The following is a 26,202-nucleotide window of genomic DNA, read 5'->3' on the forward strand; positions in this document are numbered from 1 at the left end:
AGGTTTTGCTTCCAGGAACCTAAGGGGCATCTTCTATTTTTTCTTCCTAGCATGTGTCACAATTTAAAATCAGAGATTTGTATGCCTATTGGTTTAATGCATGTTTCCCTCACTAAATGAAGGCAGAAGCCATACTTATTTTGTTCACTGCCACATTCTCAGCAACAAGTGAGGCGCCTCCCATAGAGGAGAGCAACACACATGCTTTGAACTCAAAAGTTACGGGAACAAAGGCGCAGGAACCAGCTGGAAAGCTACAGGGACACAGCCTCTGAGCCTCCCTCTGCAGACACTTTCCTCCTTGGGTATTCTGGCACATAAGGTTGAAAAGGCACCCTACAATGGCAGCCTAGCATCTCTTGTGCCCATGATCCTCAAGCCAGTCCTAGATGGGCAGATTCCAAAGCTGCAGTTGACAATTTGGCCCAGAATTTGTCACCTAATTCCTCACATGAGCTATGGCTGTCACCACATCACAGGTCACAAACTTGGCGTGGGGGCAGTTCTCAGATAAGGGTCACAAGCCAAGCAGATAAACCAACAGCTGCCTGTCTTACAAGCCTAATTCTGATTCAGCTGAAATCCAGACAGCTTTCATATTTCACTGTTCCACCAATACCCCTGGGAAAGGCTGGGTCCACAAGCATGGGTGGATTCATATGAACATCTCCTAATATCCAGATGTCAGTGTTTTACGTATTATACACCACAAATAAAGTTGTAGTAAAGCCCTCATTTAACTAGAACATGGAAGAACTGTGGAATTTTACTTTAATTTTTTGAAAAGCTTTGTTCTCTTTCGGTATGTTTTTTTTGCACATCGTAATTCTCTTTTCTACTGGGTTGTCTGTCTTCAGTTATTGAGGGACTGCTGACTTGGGGTCTTTATTCTGAGATAAATGACTCCTAGGCAAGTCACTGATCCACAGGGAGATCAGCCTGGGTGTGTCTGGATGTCAGGTGAGTTGTTACAACCATGTTTCTGATCGAAACCCTAAAATCGGCTCATTTGTTTTGTGGTACACTTCCTACTCCTAAAAGGTATGTAAATAAAATGACCCAGTTAAAAAAACGACGAGAAGAGAAATTTCAATTATTCAGTGTTTCCAGTTTTTCAGTGAGGGATACAGATGTAAAAGCCAGGGCCTCTTCCCACAGAATTTACAATCTGGGGAGAGAATAAAAGAGATACCACATAAAACAGGCAAAGAATTCTAGGAGATAATGTCCATCAAGGCGTTTTCCAAAATACAAGTTATTTCACAAATGTGCAACTAAATATTGATTCCATGGTGCTTCAGTTATATCTGGAAAGGCTTTGAGAAAATAAGAAATCCTGTTACTGGATAAAACTAACGGTCTATCTCGCCTTTCTAGCGGCACCAAAGGAAGCTGTAGGGAGATCAGGGGTTAACGGTCAAGATAGCTTTTAATTTGTAAATTTATCCAAAGTTTGAAAATCTCATGGGGAATCTTAGGAATCCCAGTAGTCAGTGAATGGGCCATCTATACGTCCATTACATCTACAGACTCCACACACACCCACTCAGATGATTCTCAGAATGGGGGTACATGAGAAGTTAATTCTCATGTCTGGCTTTGTTGTTCTTCGCCTTTCCCTCTCATATCTTCAATCACCTGTGTCACAGGACATATATAAGTAGTTGGGAAGTGTTAAACTCTGACAGTAAAGCAAAATCAGAGTTAAAGGCAAATGTTTAATCAATCATGCTCAAATACTAGCTAGTCAATGAAGAACTTTAGGTTCAAAGGGCCAGATATTCTGCAATCCCAAGAAATCGCAATCAGCTTCTGGTTCGGGTTGAGTATTTTCACACTGCATTTTGTGGCCACAAAATTAGTTGTACATTTTTGAGCGCTGATCTAACACTGAAAGACTCAAATTAGGAGGCTGAAAGAAAACATTTTGTATCTGTGTATTTAAAAAAAATCTGTGGATGAACAAGGAGCCAGGCGTCAGTTTCCAATGGGGGGAACGTTCTCATGGAGGTACTGTAAGGCCAAGTCAGTCCACTTCATTTCTTGTTCTTTAACAGATTCTGTGGTGCCGCCATTGTCCTGTTCAGGTTCAGGAAGCTCATTCTGAAAAGGTACAATGGACATTCAGGACGATGTCACACTCTATGTTAACAAACCCCTTAAAACTCAAAAGCACTTGGAATTAAAACCTGTGAGTTCCTAGAAACAGGCAGCATAGAAGCATATCCTATGGAAATAGCTAGAAAATAAAAAATGTGAGGAAACATCACAAGCCTCGCTCAAACGTGCCTCATCCGTCTCCAGCCGGGAGTGATGGCATTATGACTCTGGTACTTGTGTGGCAGGCAGCGTGGCAGAAGGCTCAGGACACAGGCTTCTGGGAGCCACTGGGATCCAAGGCCATGACGCCACCATTTGTTGGGTTACTCAGGCAAGGTATTCAGACCCTTGCAGCCTTTGCTTCCTCTTAGGCAACGAGAGAAAAAAGTAGTCACCATCTCACAGGACTGCTGTGAGGGCTAAATGAGGAAATGCAGGTCAGGTGCCCAGCACTGCATGGGGTATCCAGTGCAAGGACTAACTGTCATCCTTACTAGTGGCTAGGAACACTGAAAAGAGCCAGTACTATATCTTTTTTGGGGAAGGCTGCTTTATAGAATACCACATTTGCTGGCATGTTCCTTAAGCACAAGAAAGGTATTCAACAACGATCCTGTATCCAATGTGCCTATATTATAATGGAGGTAGGAGCACTGAAAATGTAACACAATAGATGAGGCTTCCCCCTAGTGGTGGAGCAGGGCAACATAAAACAACATAGCCTACCCGCAACTTTCTTAAAATGGTAAGCCACGGGCCACACTTAATGTAGAATCTGGGGAATTTTTTTATATATTTCGAGCTTTACTGAGATTTAATTTACATATAACATTGTGTAAGTTTAAAATGTACAATGTGATGATTTGATACACATATATATTGTGAAATGATTACTGCAATAAGGTTAACACATCCATCACCTTGCACAGTTCACCATTTTTTGGCGTGTGGTGAGAAGTTTTTGATAGTTTCCTTGTATTTTAAATTTAAATTTATTACTACTGGAACTCTGTTTCGTACGAATTCACTGATACCAATATATTTCTTTTCAGTTATCTGAATTTAGACTTTTTTTGCTGTACATGGGGCTCTCACTGCTGTGGCCTCTCCCGTTGCGGAGCACAGGCCCTGGACGCACAGGCTCACCGGCCATGGCTCACGGGCCCAGCTGCTCCGCGGCATGTGGGATCCTCCTGGACCGGGGCACGAACCCGCTTCCCCTGCATCGGCAGGCAGACTCTCAACCACTGCGCCACCATGGAAGCCCGACTTTTATTTAAGGGTAGCAAACTGTTATTCAATATCTAGACTTATGATTTCCCACTGGACTCCAATGTGCAGTATATGAATATAATAACTTTTTTCCTTCAAAGTGATGTTCAATGTGACTAAAATGACTTAATTACAATATGTACAAGTATGTTTGAATCACATCTTGCTCTACAAATACTCAGATTCAAACATACTTGTACAAATTGAAAGGAACTACCATTTTCTCTAAAGCAATAATGCAAAGAGAAAGTTTTGTTTCAGTAACTACTTACAGCTGGCAAACCATAAACAAGTCCTTGGTTAATCAATTATTTAATTCAGATATTATTTAATTTCATCTTGTTCTAAAATAACACGTTTTTCATTTGGTCACTATTGTCTCTTGCAATGAATGCCAACATATAAAATTGCATATATGCCTGGAAAACAAACACAAAGTATCATAAAGTATCGTGAACATAACAATCATCTATTGTGGGGTACTGCAAAAATGGCCACAATTCTTGGCCTAGGCTCCATGAAGCCTTACAGTTTCCTCTCATGCTGCTCTTAGAACCCTAAAATGATTGTGAAGTCTGGGCTAATCTGCAGGATCATGAGACTGTGGCCTAGTCAGCTCATCATCCCAGCCTCCAGCCAGCCTGCTGGCCGACTGCAAAACACCACCAAGTCCAGCAGAGATCAACCGAGCTGGCAAAGATCACAAGACTCTCTCAGCTGAATGACAAAATCATGACATAAATAACGGCTGTTTTAAGCCACTATGTTTTGGGGTTATTTGTTAGGCAGCAACAAAAGCTAATGACACAAACATTGCCTTAGAATCACAAGTCCTGGGAAAAAACACAGATTAGCAACAGGGCCAGGCTACAACTTGGAAGTCAGCATGGAAATCTTCCTCTCACTCAACCCCTTCCACACAAATGGTCCCCAAATCCTGCTATTAGTATGTCCAGAATTCAGCAATTCCCTTCCACTTTCTTGCTTTTGTTTAGGTCCTCCTCCCTTGTCTAGACACTGCGTTAGCTTTCTAATTGGTCTCTTTGCTCTGTCACTGGCCCCTTTCTCCTTGACACACGTTCTCTAACAATGTTGCTAAACTGATTTTCTAATATATTTGAGCGTGGCAGATCTCTACTTTGAAGACCACTCACTCCTGGATATCCTCAGGATGAGGGCTAAGCATGGCATCAAGTGCTCCTCTCAAAATTGGGTCCAAGACCAACTTTTCTCCCTACCTTTTATGAGAAGTATATCCTCCATCCACAATGAATTGCCTCACCATCTCCCAAAGCAGTTTAAAACTCTGAGCCTTTGCACATCTGTCCCCTCTGCTGGTTGGCCCCTGTCTACCCTCACTAAACCTCTTTTCCTCCCTATGACCAGCTCAAATGTGATTTATCTCTCTGAAGTCCTTCCTGATGCCCACCAGGCAATCAGCCACTTCTTACACTACATAGCTGTTCACAACCCTCACTTAGAACACTTACTATTACAATTATTTATTGATATATGTTGCCTCTCTAGACTCCGAGGGGCAGAAACTGTACTTATGCTTACCAAGTCTTAAGGCACATAGTAGGCTTCAAGAATTGCTTGCGGAATGAAAGAACCACCACCGGACAGGATCTGGAGCCTCACAGACTTCGGTGTGAAGTCCAACTTATTGGCTACCAACCTTTGGGCAAGTTCCCCTCTTTGATTCTGTTTCCTTCCTATACAGTGGGCAGAACACAACCACCCTTGAAGGGTGTCTTAAGGATACAGATAATGTATGTCAGATTTCAACCTTGGTCTATGACACAAAACAGGTATTCAATAAATGGAACTATAATTCTCATTATGCTCTTTTGACTATTTTTCTAAACTTGAACTAAGCTGTTACTTGTTATTTGCTATGTTTATTATTCACTGAACATATTACCTCTTATTCTTAGATGAAAATGTAAATGGCAGCAGCACATGGTCTGCCTGCAAGCTCTATTTTATTAATGGCTCTTTGCAATTGGCAGGCTCTAAAGAAAGACAGTCTCTGTTCTCCTTGCTAGTCCTCTGTGACATAAATAGGATTTTTAATAAATATTTATTCAAGCAAAATGTTTAGGTCACTTATTACGTTAGGTTTAACAAACTCATTGCGGGAGAATTTTCCAGAGGTCAGGAAAGAAAAGAGTGTGATGGTCTAAATGCAAAAGAAGAAAAGCCAGTTCTCTTCCAAATATTTTCCAGGGAACCTAGAATAGGTATGTGTTCCAAAAATGTGAGTTTCTAAAAATGTCAACTGACAAACCACAGGTAGAGAAGAGATAAAGTGCATATGCCACTGCTTCTTATTCCTCCTCATTGTGTGCATTAAACTTTCATCATCCGGTTTACTAGCTTTGGTGTGGTAGACAGAACATGGCTCAGAAGACCTGGGTTCTAGTTCTGGAATGATCCCCTAACTGAGCTGGTCACGTCAGCCCTCTGAACCACATTTCTCTTCAAAGTCAAGCTAAATGTTCTCCAGAAGCTTCTAGAGTTAGAGGACTCCACAGCTTTGATTTCTTTGCCTTACTAGTTTGTCTTGATATCCTACCCCTACTAGGGTCTACCAGATCATACCTTTAACCTATCACCCTCAGCACAAATTACAGCCTACCAGTGGTATTGCAACATCCTCATAAGGCAGCTTGTCTTCTCGCCAAGCATCGTCAATCAAATCCAAGATCCTTCCATCTCTCTGTACCTCACTGTCCATTCTCCTGCAGCTTTGATCTTGCCAGATCTGTAAGCCAAAAAGATTATTTCTTAAACATGAAGACTGAGGAGATGATGTAATCTAGCAGTAGGGTTCTCCAGGCTTTTTAGCCTGGATGTGAATTGTGGCATGATATCACCCTGGGAAAGACTCATCTCATCTGGGTCAGGTTGCAGTTTATTTATAAGACCATAGTCCCTCCCAGCTGATTTTCCCGGTCACACACAGATTCCACCTTTCTGTAAAGTTTTCTCAGATCACTCCAGCTTCAGCACACATTCTGCCCTTGACCGGTTCCTTCTTGTCCTTATGATCCACTAAACAAGTTAGGTCGGCTTTATGACTGATTGCTCAGGCATTACTGTTTCCAATTGCTGTGTGTAAAATTTGTATCAATGACTCAGCATAGCCTTCCCCAATCTGGCCTCAATCTTTTCCCACCTGTCCCTCTTCCAAACACCTCTAACCCTGTCACACTTTCCAACCTTTGCACTTAAAGGTCTCTTTGCCCCATCACTAATAACTACTCTTCCTTCCAAACTCAAAGTTCGGCGTCAGCTCATCGGGGTCAATATCCCATTTCCAGAATTAGGCGCTAAGGTGCCTTCACTCTTCAGGAGCTGGAAGGGTGGATAGCATAACGCGTGCAATGACCAGGACACGGCCACCATCCCAAGCACTTTGCCACACTTGCCAGAACAAGCCATTACCACTTTCCTGAACAAAATTTTTTTTTTACACGTGTGACTATCCCAATGCTTGGAATGCACGATCTTGTTCCTTTTTTCCCTACCTAACCCTCAGTCAGTCTAAAAACTTAGCGCCCAGGTCGCCTCCTGCAGGAACTTTCTCTAAGCGCCAAGGAGAACGCGGTCCCCGCCCCTCCGCGGGCCCCATAGTTCCCTGGGCGCACTGAATGGTCCCCATCGGGAGCTTGTTACATTGCCCGTCACAGGGTCTTCCCAGACAGGCAGTGCGTACGTTCCCCCGGGCAGGGCAGTTTTATCCATCTCTGTTTTAGAGCTCTGCAAACGTGTAGTTACAGCAGCAAAACTAGAACTCCTTTTCCCGCGCTAAAAATGACCCTCGCAGGCCACCGCCATCCGTACAGGTGTGGGAGGCGGCCCCACAGCCGCGGCTTCCGGCCCGAGGCAGGATATACCAAATGCGGCAGCGGGGGAGGCCCAGGACCGCCGCGCAAGTCCCTTTCCACCCCTCCCAAGGTGCGGTGAGGAGGGTGGTTATAAGGATGAGGTTAAGAGAACGGCCTCGGCCAAGAGGAGCAGCATAAGTCCGAACGCGCTTCCGCTTCTCCAAGACCTAGGCTAGGGGCGCGGGAAACCCTTACCAGCACCCGGCCCAGCGCGGCGCCCGCCTCCAGCGGACCACCCTCTCAGTGTCACGTGATCAGCACGGTCTTCTCTCCGATCCCCAGATATGGGTGAGCCCATTTGCAGGCGCGGAGGGGGAGTCAGGGAGGATGTTGCTTCTATTACAAGTGAGGGGGCAGTGGGCGGAACGAACGTGCAGACGACTGTGGCTGGACGTTAGGTTGGCGGTGACGCGCGTGCGCGCCCCCGGCCGGAGGTAACGGCGGGAAGCTTCGGGGGCGCGCTCGCGGAATCCCCATAACCGCATGTGGGAACGTCGGACGAGAGAGGCGCGGCAGTGTCCACAGGCAGCTCTGGCTGCGGTGGGGCCGCGGCCAGTGCGATCGTATGGCCTGGGGCCGGCTTCCTCAGCAGCCCGCTGGCCTCCAGGCTCGCCCGCGCCGGCCCGGGCCCGCCCCGGCGCCCCACCCATCGGCCTCGCAGCAGACGCTCTGCGGACCCGCGAAGCCAGATATGGCCTCCCCCAGCGCACTGTTCGGCCCAGCCACGTGGTCAGCCCTTCCCCGGAGGCCGGGCCGGAGGGAGGGCTGCGGGGTGGGCGAGCTGCTCATCTTCCCCGAGCGGAGTCGGCCGCGGGCCAGTCTTCCACTTCAGGGGAGAGGCCCCCGGCCCAGCCCTCCCGCCTGGGCCGCCTCATCTGGTTAGCTTCCTAACATTGTTGAGACTTAGGTCTTTGATGGCAGGTGATAGCGGTTCATTTATGGGTGAGAAGTTCAGCAAGTTGTAAAAAGTGAGTTGACTTAAAAACCTTAATGTTAGTACATTAGGTACTGAAATGTGGCAGAAATCATGAAGGACTGAAGTTGGGGGACCCTGAACTTTTGGATTGCTCCATTCAAATCAGGGATGGGAAATAGATAATGAAGTAAGGGAATAAAAGGAACGGGTTCTTAGAATACTTTAATCATGAAGGTATTTGAAGGCAGTAAATCTCGGCTCATAATGTGTTGTTTTGTTTTTTTAATGACTTACAACATCAGGGTAAAGATGAGCTTGCTCTCAGCGACTAGTCATCGTTTACAGTTAACAGCACTCTTACTTGCAGAGTAGTTTTCCTTCAGCCTTACAGACGATTCTTAAGCCAGTCTTAAATTTTTTTTTCTTCCTTTAATAAAAGCAGTATTGTAGGATTTGTGCCCTTTACTTATACAGTTCCCCACATGCTTGCATTTAATTTTATTTTCAAGATACGAAGAGGAAATCATAAGGATCGTTAACTACATGTTACCTTCAAATATTTTTATTTATATTGATCATAGCTGTAGCTTAATGATATAACAAAGGGTATGTATTTTCTTATTTGGAATGCAGTATCATCTTTAGGTTGATTTTTATCCTGAGCTTCTTGCCTTTTGACTATATCATTACCAGTGATCAGTATGGTAAGAATGACTGAAATTAAAGTGGGTTAGATATTTATAAACATTCAGTTACACTGCTCTTTAAAATGTATTCAGGTTTTAACAATTATTTGTAGTTATTGTATATGTTAATTGTACTGATGCCACTTGTCTCCCATTAAAAGGTAGAACACCTTTGCTTGTTCCTTCCTGTTCTCACTTATACAGTAGTGGTGGCAGATGGTGACAGCGTCAGTGGTCCACTTTATCAGAGCTTCCTACTTTTAAACATATGTCAATTTGATTTGAAATTCAGCTAAAGCCAACATTGACCTGGGCTTCAGGAATTGAATTTTCGGTTTTTATGTTACTTTGGGTTTTTGTTCTTCAAGAACTAAGTTTGTGTTTTCAGTTTTACAAAACCACAGTATTGTCATCACATCTATGAAAATTAATAAAAATCCCATAATGTCAATATTCAGTCTGGGTTCAGGTTTCCCCACTTGTCCCATACATGTATTTTTATAAGTAGCTTGTTTGGATCAAAATCTCGTAGAGATCCACGTGTTGCATTGAGTTGATAACACTTTTTCAGTCTTTTTTAATATAGCAGTTTCATTGCCTCTCTTTTTTCCCTTAACATTCTAGATTTAGTTGATTGCATCCACATGGTATCCTTTAACTTGTACATCTATTCCCTTTATTCCCTCTAAACTGGTAGTAAGGTCTAGAAATGCACTGTCCAATATAGTAGCTATCAGCCATTGGTGGCTATTTAAATGAATTAAAATGAAATAAAGCTAAAAATTTCAGTTCCCTAGTTGCATTGGCAACATTTCAAGGGCCCAATAGTTTGGTGTATATGTAAAATATTTCCATAATTGCATAAAGTTCTGTTGAAGAGCACTGGTCTAGAAGATTGATCAGATTCAACCTTGACTTTTTTTGTGGGGGTGAGGGCAGGGCAAAATTTCATGAGTGGTGCAAAACACTCCAGAGAGGCACATGATGTCTGAGTTTTCTCTCTGTGATTTTAAAATCGAGCATCGTAGTGGGTTCAGGTGTTGTCAGCCCAGTCCATCCATCATGAAATTCTCCATGAGCCTTTCACTTAATGGTGAGATCCTTTCATGGATTTAGGTTGCCTGTATCCACTATTGCATCGATGGTTGCAATACGGTGATTTTCTGATTCTGTCATTCCTCAGCATTTATTAGCTGGAAATTTTTTATGAATAAGAACTTTTTACTTCACCAGCTATTTGACTACCCCACCAGCTATTTGAAATACAGTTTGTATAGGAAAGGCAAGAAAAATGCTTAATTCTTTCCCTCTATTTTCAGAGCACAGTAATAAGTTGGTGGCCTGGCAACCTCAAAGGTAACCATGAGGGTTTTGCCTTTTTTTTTTTTTTATCATCATGAAATTATAGACTTAAATATATTTAAACTGTTTCAACCTACTGCAGTCTTTTTGTTGGGGGGTTACTCAAGTTGTCCTGTTGTTGGCGAGTGGCAGCCTATTTAAGTTGGCTTCTGTCCACTTTGATATGACCAGTAATCTTTGAGAGTTTCCTTATTTTCTGGTAAAACATGTTCCTGGCTCATTTAAACATTTCTGGCCACCAAGAAGTCCTGGTTCCTTTCAGTGGGAGATGGTGTTTAGAGACCAGTCTGGGTACTGAAGGTACTCTTGCTACTAGATTGGTCACTGGTTTTAGGATTTACAGTGGCCAAAATTAGGAAATATGTACATTTTTTAAAAAGAGAAGTATCCAGAATTCACAGTGATATTTCCAATTTAATTTCATAGTTTCTTTAAACACTTGATTTTATATTTGTATCTTTTTCTCATTTGCCTATTAACATACTTTTTCTGTATTATATATAATGCTTTCAAATTAATGATACCAATTTTACTATTAACAATATGATTCCTGAGTGATGTTTAGGGATTCTCTGTAGTACGTTTTTGTCCTTAGTATATATCCCAGTTGGAATATGTACAGTAAAATTGTTGCATTTTAAAACCAATGAAACAATTTGTTATATGGTAAGGGTGCCAACTTGATATCTAATTGATAGTTGATTTATTTCATTTTGTTTCCAATATTTTTGTTTGTTTGTTTTTGCGGTACGCGGGCCTCTCACTGTTGTGGCCTCTCCCGTTGCAGAGCACAGGCTCCGGACGCGCAGGCTCAGCGGCCATGGCTTACGGGCCCAGCCGCTCCGCGGCATGTGGGATCTTCCCGGACCGGGGCAGGAACCCATGTCCGCTGCATCGGCAGGCGGACTCTCAACCACTGCGCCACCAGGGAAGCCCCTGTTTCCAATATTTTTCAATACTGCTTTTTTTTTTTCCAACTGGATTTCTTTCATTATATTATAAAACATTAGCATAGTGCCTATAAAACAAATAGCTGTTAAGGTATACATCCAGACAAGTTTAGCTTCCTGTTTTCTCTACCCTGACTATTTCCCATCCTTACAGGTGTCATATTTACCAGCTTTGAGCTTGTCCTTCCAGAAGAACAAATACACTATATATGTTATATATTTATATATAATTATATATCCTTAATATATTCTGAAATTTATATTATACATAACATATATAATATATAATTTATATTTATGCAATATATATAATATATATCTATAATTTTCTCCCTTTCGTAGGTAAAAAGTAGGGTTTGCATATACTGTTTTCTATCTTGCTTTTTTCATCTAATATTATGTGCCCTGTAGATCCCACCATAGAAGTATGTAGAGATCGTTTTCCCTTTTCACAGCTTCATAGTATTATACCATTGGTGGATGAATATTCAACTAGTTCCCTGTCAATAGGCATTTGTGTTGTTTCCTACTCTTGCAAATAGTCCTGCAGTGTATATCCTGCTGCATGTATGGTTTTGTATTCTTGGCAACATATGTTTGGGATAGATTCCTAGAAGTGGCATTGTTGGATCAAAGGGTAAATGCATATATTTCAGTTGCTAAGTATTGCCAAAATTTCCTCTATAGTAGTTGTACCGTTTTGCATTCCTACCTACAGTGTATGTGAATGCCTGTTCCCATAGCCTTGTCATCAGAGTGCATTTTCAAACTTAATTTTTCATTAATCTAATACAGAAGAAAGGGTAACTCAGTGTAGTTTAAATTTGTTTCTCTTATTGTAAACAAGGTTGAGCATGTTTTCATATGTTTAAGGTCATTTGCATTTCTTTTTATGAGAACTCTTTGTTCATACCTTCTGCACATTTTTCTATAGATTTTTATTTTTCCTTCAGTTTTTAGAAGCTCTTTATGTATTTGGTTAATTAACCCCTTGTGATAAAACTTTCAAGTAATGTTGTCATCTATCTTTCAGCTTTGCTTACAGCATTTTTCCCATGTAAAAGTGTAGTTTTGTCTCCTAAGATTTCTTAGTCTTAGCCCCTTATTCTTTCTGGATTTTGAGTCATAGTTTGAACAGTGTTTTAAAATTTCATTTTTATTTTGGAAAATTTCTTTGATACTTTATCTGATAATTTTTTCCCTTAAATTTAAGCAGGAACCTTTCTGGGCAGTCATAAATGATATTGATTATTTATTGGAGCAGGCACAGTTTATCAGTCATAGTATATCTGTCATAGCCATAAATCTTTGTAATCACAGTAACACCAAGGCAGGTAAGGGACAAAGCATTGTTATCTTCCTTTAAATGAGACTTGATGAGTAGGCATATTCCTTCTCTTAGTACACATATCTAACCAGAGTTTTTATTTTCTTCCTGTGTCCCATTTTGTGAGTAATTTGATCTTGGGTGCATACTCTGGATATTTTTCCTGATCTGTAAAATAAAGAGGTTAAATTGGAGTCCTTTGGGTTCTTTCTAGCTCTTAAATTCCAATATGTTAATGAATATCAAAGATTTGCCCATTACTAGATACCCTCTTTGTTTTTTTTATTTTGGTTGTGCTGGGTCTTCGCTGCAGCACGTGGGCTTCTCTAGTTGTGGTGTGCAGGCTTTAGTTGCCCTGCAGCTTGTGGGATCTTAGTTTTCCGACCAGGGATTGAACCCGCATCCCCTGCATTGGAAGGCGGATTCTTAACCACTGGACCACCAGGGAAGTCCCTAGGTAACCTCTTTGGATTCTTTTTTCCTAAGGTTTAAAGTATGTTTTCCCTGCTTCCCAGACTTGGTGAAAAAGCCTGTATTTCCTTTAACCATTTTATTCTAGATTTCACTGATTTAAAGTAGCCTTCATTCGAAACGAGAGTTTTAAATATAACCTCTGTTCGTTGATATCTTGGTCTAACTGCAGAAATGACTAAGAGTGTCCTGTACCAATTGTAGAGCTACACAATTTCCATTTAACTACATTAACATTTCATGTTAGTGGCAAGGAGTAGCAGATTATCAAACAGTAATTGCTTAAATTTGTATTTATTTGGATAAAGAATAAATTTTATATACTTACCACATGGCACAGGCAAAAAAGAAAGCAAGTGGTGTAGTGCACGGAGCTGAATGAGGGTCAGGTTGGTTAGGAAATGAGTCAGTGATATAGCTATGAGAAACTCGGATGAGAAAAGTCCACAGAAGATCTGAATCCTTGCTATTTACCTGATCCTCAGGAATGAGAAATGATGGTGTTGGTCAGCTGCTCGAGGAGATGGTGAAAGTATTGTTAAAAGATCATTATATATTAGTAAGATTATTTTCCACAGAGAATGTTACTGGTTCTTCCCCACCCCATCCCCACCTTTTTTTTTTTTTTTGCGTTACGCGGGCCTCTCACTGTTGTGGCCTCTCCCGTTGCGGAGCACAGGCTCCAGACGCGCAGGCTCAGCGGCCATGGCTCACGAGCCCAGCCGCTTCGCGGCACGTGGGATCTTCCCGGACCGGGGCACGAACCCATGTCCCCTGAATTGGCAGGCGGACTCTCAACCACTGCGCCACCAGGGGAGCCCCTCCCACCTTTTTTTTTTAAAAAACAGAGATCTCCTTAACTAAGTCTTAGACCATGATTTTAATTTCTGAAATGGCTATTTTCCCCTATGTGGACTATTTTCACTGTTGTGCTACTGCCACCTGGTGGCCATGGTGGTGACATCATAATTAAGTTTGTATATTTTTTCCTGTGTCCAGACTTTTCAATTTGGTTTGATTTTGTTTATGCCAAGAACACATTATTAAATAAAAAGAAGATATGCTGATGTATTTTAAGATCTGGAATACTGTAAAATATATAAAGATTGCACATTGGCTGGAACTTAGGAGTCACATTGCCTAGGTTTGAATCCTAGGACTGTGGTTTGTAGTTTACCATAATCAAGTTATTTAACCTTCTGAGCCTCAGTTTCCTCAAAGTAATAGTAGTTATGTTTTAAAATTGTTATGAAGATTGAATCTGACAATATAGACAGGCAGAAGAGTTGAGCATTCAATGACTTAGCTTCTATTATAAATATTCCTAATTACTAAATAATATCATCCAGAAAATATATTAATGTATGTTACTAAATCTGTTTCTAATATATATTACTAAATGTATTTTTTAAGAATAACATGACCTAAAGGAGTATAATTTTACTAATGATAGTTTTGAATAACTGTAGTAGCTCTGTCCTTAGGAAGAGCACTTTCCTACTTATTTAATAAATATCCATGTAGAGTTGTCAGGAGCATGGTGCAGAATATATGTAATTGGCTATTAGAATCCCATTAAAAAGCTGGAAGAAACCTTGGAGATTATATAGATCATGCTTCTTACTTTATAGAGGCAAAAACTGAAGTCCAAGGACACAAAGCTACTTAGTTGCAGAGCAGGACTTTATCCTGGGTTTCCATATACATGGTACTGTGTGAACTGTGTACTGCCTCTCAGTTCCTTAGAGTGGATCAAAACACAGAATCTGCGTCCTCTTGTAATTGACTGTGTCATTGTTTGAAAGAAAGTGGAATAGACCATGAAAACATTTTTCTTTAGGTTTTTATTTTGTCTAATGTTGGTGTAATACAAAGGATAAACCAGCTGGAAAGAAATCCTCTCTGCCATATGTGTGCGTGAACAGTTATTTAGTACTCCTATTAGTAACTTTAGAAATAGATGCAAATAACGTGTAGTGGTTGTATTTTGCAGTCTTCTCATTCTCCTGTGTCTGTTTTATCTCCCTTCCCTTCTTTCTCTGCTAGACTCTTCTCTGTAGTTCTCCAGCTATGACCAGTTTGCATAGGGGGATAGGTGAAAAGGGAGGGGAATTGAGATACATTCAGCCAAAAGCATTCAGCACAGGCCAGGCTGAAATGCTACTCTAAGCCCTGGAGCTGCAGGTGTGAAAAAAACTGGTTTTCTACCCTTGACGGTTGAATAGTAGGGGAAAAAGGTGTGCAAAAGGACATTTCCAGGGTGGTGTAACTCCTATGAAAGAACCTGTTAAGGACTGGGAACAATGAAGTGCAGAGGAGGGAGGGCCCATGTAGCTGCCTCTTAGGTGAGGGAGGGTGTTCTAGGAGCTTCATGGGCCTGTCATCTAGCCGGTGAGTAGGATCTCCCGTGATGGGCCAAGAAGTTGAAGCGCAGGGCATTTAACCTTTTTACAATATCTCTTTAAAAGAAGCTACACGTTTCCTCTGACCTCTCAATTTGTTAGTGTCACTGTTCCTCTATTGCTAGCACCCCATCTCCACCCAGGCCCACTCTTACATGAGGAAGTAGGGACGTGACAGTGAGGTATTTGATTTCAGTCGTGCAGGGGGAGTGTCAGTAGCAATTCAGATCATTTTAAATTGTTTTGTTTTAGTCTGAAATGTATTTGGTTCTAGTATTTCTTGAAGAGATATTCCTTGACTGCTTCTACAGTCATCTTAAGAAGTGCTGCATTTTCTCATTGTTATTTGTATGCTTTCATTCACATTCTTAAGTTTGTAAGTTGGAATGTTAGAACATAAAAAATGAATTTTCTCCTGACAGAGTTCTTTGCTTTCCCAGTTGCCAAAACAAAGGGGATTTGGCGATGGAGGCTTTGTTGGAAGGAATACAAAATCGGGGACATGATGGGTAAGTTTGCTTTGACCTTAAGCTTCTCACTGAGTTGAAAAAGCATGTCTGAGTTATGCCTCTGACCATTTTGTGCTTTGGGTACAGAAGCAGAAGTGTGACCAAAATATAAGCTGATCCATGTCGTGTTTGTGGACAGTCTCTCTCCTTGGGGTGTTTCCCTCATCTCAGCAGTGTGAAGCTGGATGCTTACTATCATCCCAGTTAAATTTTCTGCTTTTAAAAAGCAAAAGGCTATAGAGGTTTTGTGACACTAAGAACAAATGCTTTTTTTTTTTTAAAGTATTAAACCTTAGGAGTTATCTCTCTGTGGCCATTCCCGGAAATCTCTGAATCCAATACATCTGTGTCCACTTCTGTTTCTACCTTTGTAACATTTGGCATCTCCAGAAACATTGAAGGACATCAGTAAGTTTACAACAATAAGATAGGATGCGGTAAGTTTCTAATAATAAGTTGGAAAGAAATAGTTGGAATAAATTTGGCTCAAGGATGGAGGTTCTTAAAACAGCTCTTAAAATTGTATTGTCATTTTCCCAATAGCCTACTTGTTTCCAAAGCTTTTTATTTTGTTTGACTAGCTGAGAATGTGACATATGCTTGCCTGGATTCTTCCTGAAAGCTTCCCTAAAATGTTACAGGAGAGCTAGTTGTTGGTTGTGGAAGTCTCACTCACAAACCAGACTTCAAACATAAACCTTGCGTTTGACTAGTTGACTTAGGCTTTAGGTCGGCTACTGGAGGAAGACAAACTTCCGTGGAATAAGTGATCATCTTATGTGAGCATTAAAAGGAAAAGCTCAGAGATCCTGTTCTCTGCTTCTGATTATTTGTTCCACGTCAGGTAGCTTTACATCTGCTATATTTTTACATGTGAAAGATGAAAAGCCACTTGGAGATATGTTCTATGTTCTTAAGGGTCTGTCCTTATTTATAGGGGATTTTTGACATCCTGTGAAGCAGAACTACAGGAGCTCATGAAACAGATTGACATAATGGTAGCTCATAAAAAATCTGAGTGGGAAGGACAGACACATGTTCTAGAAACTTGCTTGGACAACCGTGAACGGGAACTTAAGGCTCTCAGGAGTCAGGTGGATATGAAACACAAAGAGGTAAAGCAGATGATTTGCTACTCTTTTTGATATTTTCACCTTACCTTTTATAATAAATGTTTCTTAAATATTTGTTGAAGAAAGCATTTTAAAATTTTTGAGTTCAATTTATTTAAAACAAAACAAAACACAGTTCACCCATTTCTCCCATCCCCTGATCCAAGCCTTGTCTCTTGCAGCCACCAATCTGTTCTCTATATCTATGAGCTTATTTTTTGTTTGTTTCTGTAGATTCTACATGTAAGGGAGATCATACAATATTTGTCTTTCTTTGTCTGAATTATTTCAGTTAGCATAATGCCTTCAAGGTCTATCCATGCTGTGGCATATGGCAACTTTTTTTTAATGGCTGAATAATATTCTTTATATATGTGTATGTGTACCACAGTTTCTTTTTTTTTTTTAATAAATTTATTTATTTTATTTTTGGCTGTGTTGGGTCTTTGTTTCTGTGCGAGGGCTTTCTCTAGTTGTGGCAAGCGGGAGCCACTCTTCATCACGGTGTGCGGGCCTCTCACTGTTGCGGCCTCTCTTGTTGTGGAGCACAGGCTCCAGATGCGCAGGCTCAGTAGTGGCTCACGGGCCCAGTTGCTCCATGGCATGTGGGATCTTCCCAGACCAGGGCTCAAACCTGTGTCCCCTGCACTGGCAGGCAGACTCTGAACCACTGCGCCACCAGGGAAGCCCCCCACAGTTTCCTTATCCATTCATTCATCAGTAGATACTTAGGTTGTTTCTAAGTATCTTTGTTATTGTAAATGAAGCTGCAGTGAACAGGCGGGTGCATATATCTTTTTGAATTAATTTTTTTTTTGTTTTCTTCAGATAAATACCCAGAGTGGAATTACTGGATCATATGGTAGTTCTATTTTTAATTTTTTGAGGCATCTCCATACTATTTTCCATAATGGTTGCACCAACTTAACATTCTCAACCAAGTGTACAAGGGTTCCCTTTTGTCCACACCCTTGCCAACACTTGTTATTTGTTGTCTTTTTGATACTAGCCATTCTGCAAGGTGTGAGTTGATATCTCTGTGGTTTTGATATGCATTTCCCTGATGATTAGTGATGTTGACCATCTTTTTCATGTACCTGTTGGTCATCTGTATGTCTTCTTTGGAAAAATGTCTGTTTGGCTCTTCTGTCCATTTTTTCAGTGGATAGTTTGTTTTTTTGCTATTGAATTGTAAAAGTTCTTTGTATATTTTGGATATCAGCCCCTTGTCAGTTACATGATGTGCAGTTATTTTCTCCCATTCAGTAAGTTGCCTTTTCATGTTGTTGATGATTTACTTTGCTGTTTAGAAGCTTTTTAGCTTGATGTAGTCCCACTTATGTAGTTTTGCTTTTGCTGCTTTTACTTTTTTTGCTTTTGCTTTTGGTGCAGATTCAAAATATCATCACTAAGACATATATCAAGGAGCTTACTGCCTATGTTTTCTTCTAGGAGTTTTATGGTTTCAGGTCTTATGTTCAAGTCTTTAATCCATTTTGAGTTAATTTTTGTGAATGGTGTAAGATAGTAGTCCAGCTTCATTCACTTGCATGTGGCTGTCCAGTTTTCCCAACATCATTTATTGAAGAAACTGTCCTTTCCCCATCATATATTCTTGGTTTATTTGTCATAAATTAATTGACCATATATGTGTGGGTTTATTTCTGCGATCTCTATTCTCTGTTCTGTTCTATCGATCTAAGTCTCTGTTTTTATGCCAATACAGTACCATTTGTATGTAATAATAGCCTTATAATATACTTTGAAGTTAGGGAGTGTGGTGCCTCCAGCTTTGTTCTTCTTTCTCAAGATTGCTTTGGCTATTCAGTTCCATGCAAGTTTTAGGATTTTTTGTTTTATTTGTATGAGAAATGCCATTGGAATTTTGATAGGGATTGCACTGAATCTGTAGATTGCTTTGGATAGTATGGCAGTTTTAACAATATTGATTCTCTCAATCCATGAGCATAGAATATCTTTCCACTTATTTGTGTCTTTTTCAGTTTCTTTCATTAATGTCTCGTAGTTTTCAGTATACAGATCTTTCACCTCCTTGGTTAAATTTATTCCTAGGTATTTTATTCTTTTTGATGCAGTTGTATATGGGATTGTTTTCTTAATTTCTCTTTTTGATAGTTATTATTTAAAAAATAGATTTTTGTGTATTCATATCGTATCCAGTAACTTTATTGAATTCATTTATTAGTTCTGTTAGTTTGTGATAGAGTCTTTAGGGTTTCCTAGCTATTTTCATGTGATCTGCAAACAGTGAGTTTTACTTCTGCCTTTTCAATTTGGATGCCTTTTATTTCTTTTTCTTGCCTAACTATTCTGGCTGGTATTTCCAATACTATGTTGAATAAAAGTGGTAAGAGTGGACATCCTTGTCCTGTTCCTGACCTTAGAGGAAAAGCTTTGAGCTTTTCAACATTGAGTATGATTTAGCTGTAGGCTTGTCATATATGACCTTAACTATGTTGAGGTATGTTTCCTCTATACCTGCTTTTTTGAGAGATTTGAGATTTTATTATAAATGGATTTACATTTTGTCAAATGCTTTTTATGCATCTGTTGAGATGATCATATGATTTTTGTCTTCATTTTGTTAATGAAGTGTATCACACTGACTGATTTACAGATATTGGACCATCCCTGTATCCTCAGAATAAATTTCACTTCATGATTGTATATGATCCTTTCAATGTGTTGCTGAATTCAGTTTGATAATATTTTGTTGAGAATTTTTGCATCTATGTTCATCAGGGATATTAGCCTGTAAAAAGAAATTTTTTTTGTTTGGTGGCACTCTTGTCTGGTTTTGGTATCAGGCTAATACTGGCCTCATAAAATGTGTTTTGAAAAGATTCCCCCTCTTATATTTTTTGGAAGAATTTGAAAAAGCTTGATATTAATTCTTCTTTGAATGTTTGGTGGAATTCACCAGTGAAGCCATTTGGTCCTGGACTTTTGTTTGTTGAGAGTTTTTGTTTAATGAATTGATCTGCTTGCTGGTAAGTGGTCTGTTCAGATTTTCTATTTCGTCATGATTCAGTCTTAGTAGCTTATACGTTTGTCAGAGTTTATCCACTTCTAGTTTGTCCAGTTTGTTGGCATGTAATTTTTCATAGTAGTCTGTATGATCCTTTGTATTTCTGTGGTGTCGCTTGTAATATCTCCTCTTTCATTTCTGACTTACTTGAGTCTTTATATTTTCTTGGTGAGTCTAGCTGAGGTTTTGTCAATTTTATTTCTCTTTTCACAGAACTAACTCTTAGTTTCATTGATCTTTTCTGTTGTCTTTTTAGTCTCTATTTCATTTATTTCTGCCCTAATTTACTAACTTTGGGCTTTTTTTGTTCTTTTTCTAGTTCCTTAAGGTGTAGTTAGGTTGTTTGTCTGAGGCTTTTCTTGTTTCTAGAGGTAGGTGTTTATCACTATGCACTTCCCTCATAGAACTGTTTTTGCCGCATTCTGTAAATTTTGGCATGTTACCTTTCCATTTTGTTTTTCTCAAGGTATTTTTTAATTTCTCTTTTGATTTCTTCTTTGCCCGTTGGTTATTCAGTAGCATGTTGTTTAATCTCCACATATTTGTGTATTTCCCATTTTTCTTCGTGTAATTTCTCATTTCATGCCATTGTGGTTGGAAAAGATGCTTGATATGATTGCAGTCTTCTTAAATTTATTAAGACTTGATCTGTGGCCTAACATATGATCTATCTTGGAAGATGTTCCATATACACTTGAGAAGAATATGTATTCTGTTGCTTTTGGATAGAATAGTCTATATATATGTGTTAAGTCCATCTGGTTTAACATGTTGTTTAAGGCTGATGTCTCCTTATTGATTTTCTGTCTGGATGATCTTTCCATTGATGTAAGTGGGATATTAAAGTTCCCTACTGTTATTGTATTGCTGTCTATGTCTCCCTTTAGGTCTGTTAATAATTGTGCTACATGTTTAGGTGCTCCTATGTTGGCTGCATAAAGATTTACAAATGTTATATCCTCTAATTGGATTAACCCCTTTATCATTATGTAATGTCTTCTTTGTCTCTTATTAAAGCATTTGTATTAAAGTCTTTTTTGTGTGTGTGTGATATAAGTGTAGCTACTCCATCTTTCTTTTCCGTTTCCATTTGCATGGAATCTCTTTTACCATCCCTTCACTTTCAGTCTGTGTCCTTATATCGAAATTGTATCTATTACAGGCAGCATATATAGGTGTGTCTTGCTGTTTATTCCTTCAGCCACTCTATGTCTTTTTGTTGGAGAATTTAGTCCATTTACATTTAAAGTTATTATTGATGGGTATGTACTTATTGCCATTTTGTTAATTGTTTTCTAGCAGTTTTTGCAGTTTCTCTCTGTTCCTTTTTTCTTCTCTTGCTCTCTTCCTTTGTGGTTTGATGACTTTCTTTAGTGGTATGCTTATATTCCTTTCTTTTTCTCTTTTGTGTATTTATTCTAGGTTTTTGCTTTGTGGTTGACGTGAGTCTTACACTTAACAACTTATATCTATAACAGTCTGTTTTAAGCTGATAGCATCTTAAGTTTGATCCTATTCTAAAGCTCAACACTTACTCTCATGTTTTATGTTTTTGATGTCACATTTTATGTATTTTTACCTTGTGTATCTTTTAGCTAATTATTGTAATCATAGTTCTGTCTTTTAACCTTTATACTAGCTTTATTAGTGATTAATCCACTACCTTCACTATATATTTATTTTTCTGGTGAGATTTATCCTTTCATATGTGTTCTTGTTACTAATTAGCATCCTTTCTTTCAGCTTAAAGAAGTTCCTTTAAAATTTGTTGTCAGGCCAGTTTAGTTTAGTGGTGGTGAATTCCTTTAACTTTTGCTTCTCTGGAAAACTTGTTATCTCTTCTTCAATTCTGAATGAAAACTTTGCTCGGTAGAGTATTCTTGGTTGGAAGTTTTCTTCTTTCAGCACTTTGAATGTATCGTGCTTTCTGGCCTGCAACGTTTGTGCTGAAAAATCTGCTGATAGTTTTATGAGGGTTCCCTTGTATAGAACTAGTTGTTTTTCTTCTGCTTCTTTTAAGATTCTCTCCTTGTCTTTAACTTTTGACATTTTAATTATAATGTGTCTTGGTGTGGGTCTCTTTGGTAGCATCTTTTTTAGGACTCTCAGGGCTTCCTGGATCTGAACGTCTGTTTCCTTCCCCAAGTTAGGGAAGTTTTCAGCCATTATATTTTCAAATAAGTTTTCTGCCCCTTTCTCTCTTCTTCTGGGAGCCCTATGAAGTAAATGTTAGTCTGTTTGATGTTGTTCCATAAATTCCTTTTTTCATTCTTTTTTCTTTCTGCTGCTCTGGTTGGGTAAGTTCCACTGCCTTGTCCTTGAGTTGACTGATATTTTCTTCTGCTTCATCTAGTCTGCTGTTGAACCCCTCTAGTGTATGTTTTTCAGTTCAGTTAATACATTCTTTGGCTCTGTGACTTCTATTTGGTACTTTCTTATATTTTTTCATCTCTTTGTTGAAGTTCTCACTGTGTTCATCCATTCTTCTCCCCATCTTTATGACCATTACTTTGAACCCTTATCAGGTAAATTACTGATCTCCATTTCGTTAAGATTTTTTCTGAGGTTTATCTTGTTCTTTCATTTGGAACATATTCCTCTGTTTCTTCAGTGTGCTTGACTCTCTGTTGGTTTCTGTACAGTAGATGAAACAACCACTTCTTCCGGTCTTGACTGAGTGGCCTTGTGTAGGAGATGAACCTTGTTATTCAACCCTGCCTCAGCTCCTGGTTTTCTCTTAAACCTCTGTGCTTGTCCAGGCAGCCTATTATATTTTTAGTAGCTCCCAGTAGTTGAGGATGTGCCAAGGCCTGTCACTGTCCCAGAGTGGAGGATCTCAGCACCTAGATTCAGGCTGACTGGAATCTGGACCCTCAGGCAGCAGCTTTTAAAGTATGCAAATATATATAGTTCTGAGGGGCTGTGAGGGTAGGCCACATTGGTCCTCGGAGCCAGGTGATCTGGAGGTGTCCACTATGTGGGGTCCAGATGAACTATTTTCTGGGTGATACTGATGGGTTGGAGCAAGGCAGAGGGAGAGTGCCTAGATGGCGTCCACAGCCTGTGTTTCTTGATAGCAACTCCGTAGGCCACTGAATGTGAGCCAAACCTGAAGCCTGCTCCTCAGGCCGAAGGTCCAAGACAAGTAAAGAGGACTCTTTCACAGAGACCCTAGGGAGTATGCCTCATTCTGCTTTCTGTGCAGTGCCTTGGGGTTGGTAGCCTGCCAAGAACTATCCCTCTGATTGCCATAGTCTTGTGGGATCCAGGAATGCAAATCCCTCCAGTCACCTAGAGCTAGGTAATTGAGGGGCGGCCCCTGGGCACCAGCCATGTGTATAGCTACCCTCCAGGAGACACTGGTGCACTAGAGGCAGCAGAGTGTGAGAGCAAAGGTAGCACCTGCCTCCAAGGTCTCTGGAAAGGATTACAGTCAACCCCAAGATGCATGCCTAATCAGAAGCTTGCCCCTCAGTTAGCAGTCAGGATGATCAGTTAATAGTCTCCCTTCGCACAAAGATTGAGCTCCTGGGTCTGTTGCCTTTGCTGTGCCCTTGGGGTTGTAACTGTTTAAGAACTCTTTCTCCTTGGGCTACAGCCCTGTAGGACCCATGAGTATAAGCCCCACTGACTACCAGAGCCAGTTGATGTAGAGGTGTTCCCTAGCATCAGTCACAAAAATCCAGGCACCAGACAGGGGCATGAGCTCCTTTCTGGGTGACACCAATTACTACAGTTCCTTGGGACCCAGAACACAAGCTCCCCTGGCCTCCAGAGCCAGGTAACAAGAATCATATCCTGGGTAGCAGCTGTAAAAGTCAGGACACCTGTTGTGTGTTAAAGCTCCCTGCTGAGAGATACTGGTGCTCTGGAGCACAGCAAAGGTAGTGCCTGCCAGTCTTTGTTCCCAGAGCGTTCCAGCAGGCTCCTAGATGTGTGTGTTGAACTAGATTCCTGCCCCTCTGATGGAGGTTTTAATATAAGCAGGTGAGCCTTATTCACTTTAAGTCTAGGCATGATTGGCTGCCTCTGAGCTGGACTCTGGGGTGGGTGAGTCCAAGCACATGAGCCCTCTAAGAGGTGTTTCTCATCACTATCATTTTGTGGGTCTTGGGACACAAGACCCATTGGTTTTCAAAAATTAGATGTTTTGGGGGCTTATCTGTCAAGTGCATGTCTTAAAAGCTGGGGTGCCCAATGTGGGGTTTGAATCCTTTGCTCCTCAGGGAGTTTTGAGTTCCCTTCTGGTTGTTAGTTGCTAAATCAGGGGTGAGGTTTATGGTGAGATTGTGTCCCCATCTCCCCTACAGGCTTTTGTATGGTTTTCTTCTCTTTTACCCAGTGTGTAGTCATCACGCAGCCAGCCTTTAGGTTCTTTTTTCGAGAAGAAATTGTTCCATATTTAGCTGTAGATCCAGTGAGTCTGTCGGAGGAGGTGAGTTCAGTATCTTCCTACACTGCCATCTTGAACTGGTGATACTGTCTTTTTCATAATGCAAAGAAAGCATTTGTGTGTCAAATTCTGATGGTTTCTTTCAGAAGAAGAATCGTTGGTGAAAATGCATAAGAGTATTAATATTTATTTCAAGGATCATGTTACCTTGGTCACATGTAATACATACAATAACTTCTTTTTTTTTTTTTTTTTAAACATCTTTATTGGGGTATAATTGCTTTACAATGGTGTGTTAGTTTCTGCTTTACAACAAAGTGAATCAGCTATACATATACATATGTTCCCATATGTCTTCCCTCTTGCGTCTCCCTCCCTCCCACTCTCCCCATCCCACCCTTCCAGGCTGTCACAAAGCACCGAGCTAATATCCCTGTGCCTTGCGGCTGCTTCCCCCCAGCTATCTACCTTACTACATTTGTTAGTGTGTATATGTCCATGACTCTCTCTCGCCCTGTCAAAACTCACCCTTCCCCCTCCCCATATCCTTAAGTCCGTTCTCCAGTAGGTCTGCGTCTTTATTCCTATCTTACCCCTAGGTTCTTCATGACATTTTTTTCCCTTAAATTCCATATATATGTGTTAGCATACGGTATTTGTCTTTTTCTTTCTGACTTACTTCACTCTGTATGACAGATTCTAGGTCTATCCATCTCATTACAAATAGCTCAATTTCATTTCTTTTTAAGGCTGAGTAATATTCCATTGTGTATATGTGCCACATCTTCTTTATCCATTCATCCGATGATGGGCGCTTAGGTTGTTTCCATGTCCTGGCTATTGTAAATAGAGCTGCAATGAACATTTTGGTACATGGCTCTCTTTGAATTTTGGTTTTCTCAGGGTATATGCCAAGTAGTGGGATTGCTGGGTCATATGGTAATTCTATTTGTAGTTTTTTAAGGAACCTCCATACTGTTCTCCACAGTGGCTGAACCAATTCACATTCCCACCAGCAGTGCAAGAGTGTCCCCTTTTCTCCACACCCTCTCCAGCATTTATTGTTTCTTGATTTTTTGATGATGGCCATTCTGACTGGTGTGAGATGATATCTCATTGTAGTTTTGATTTGCATTTCTCTAATGATTAATGATGTTGAGCATTCTTTCATGTGTTTGTTGGCATTCTGTATATCTTCTTTGGAGAAATGTCTATTTAGGTCTTCTGCCCATTTTTGGATGGGGTTGTTTGTTTTTTTGTTATTGAGCTGCATGAGCTGCTTGTAAATTTTGGAGATTAATCCTTTGTCAGTTGCTTCATTTGCAAATGTTTTCTCCCATTCTGAGGGTTGTCTTTTGGTCTTGATTATGGTTTCCTTTGCTGTGCAAAAGCTTTGAAGTTTCATTAGGTCCCATTTGTTTATTTTTGTTTTTATTTCCATTACTCTAGGAGGTGGGTCAGAAAGGATCTTGCTGTGATTTATGTCATAGAGTGTTCTTCCTATGTTTTCTTCTAAGAGCTTATTTTGAGCTTATTTTTGTGTATGGTGTTAGGGAGTGATCTAATCTCATACTTTTACATGTACCTGTCCAGTTTTCCCAGCACCATTTATTGAAGAGGCTGCCCTTTCTCCACTGTACATTCCTGCCTCCTTTATCAAAGATAAGGTGTCCATATGTGCGTGGGTTTATCTCTGGGCTTTCTATCCTGTTCCACTGATCTATCTTTCTGTTTTTGTGCCAGTACCATACTGTCTTGAT

At 40.3% G+C, this 26,202-nt stretch overlaps 2 protein-coding genes across 7 annotated transcripts in view; one reads left to right on the forward strand and one right to left on the reverse strand.

Annotated features, from left to right (window-relative positions):
* Nucleotides 1–1,083: 1,083 nt before the first annotated feature.
* On the reverse strand, nt 1,084–7,588 carry ANAPC13 (anaphase promoting complex subunit 13). Its single transcript, XM_032630833.1, has 3 exons — nt 7,461–7,588; nt 6,014–6,139; nt 1,084–2,103 (listed from the first exon to the last, which is right to left on the reverse strand). Exons 2-3 carry the CDS (start codon nt 6,110–6,112, stop codon nt 1,978–1,980), a joined length of 225 nt encoding a protein of 74 aa, XP_032486724.1. The 5' UTR covers nt 6,113–6,139; nt 7,461–7,588; the 3' UTR covers nt 1,084–1,977.
* The window catches only part of CEP63 (centrosomal protein 63), an 87,163-nt gene continuing 68,382 nt past the window's right edge, over nt 7,422–26,202 (forward strand). For 2 of the 6 annotated variants that reach the window (XM_032630826.1, XM_032630831.1), the window contains exons 1-3: nt 7,736–8,143; nt 15,820–15,888; nt 16,826–17,003. In XM_032630826.1, coding sequence (XP_032486717.1) covers nt 7,749–8,143; nt 15,820–15,888; nt 16,826–17,003 — 642 coding nt within the window. In that variant the 5' untranslated portion in view covers nt 7,736–7,748. The other 4 variants (XM_032630829.1, XM_032630828.1, XM_032630830.1 and 1 more) reach the window with 4 other exon arrangements.

The sequence above is a fragment of the Phocoena sinus genome, chromosome 4, assembly GCF_008692025.1.
Source record: "Phocoena sinus isolate mPhoSin1 chromosome 4, mPhoSin1.pri, whole genome shotgun sequence".
Lineage (NCBI taxonomy): Eukaryota > Metazoa > Chordata > Mammalia > Artiodactyla > Phocoenidae > Phocoena > Phocoena sinus.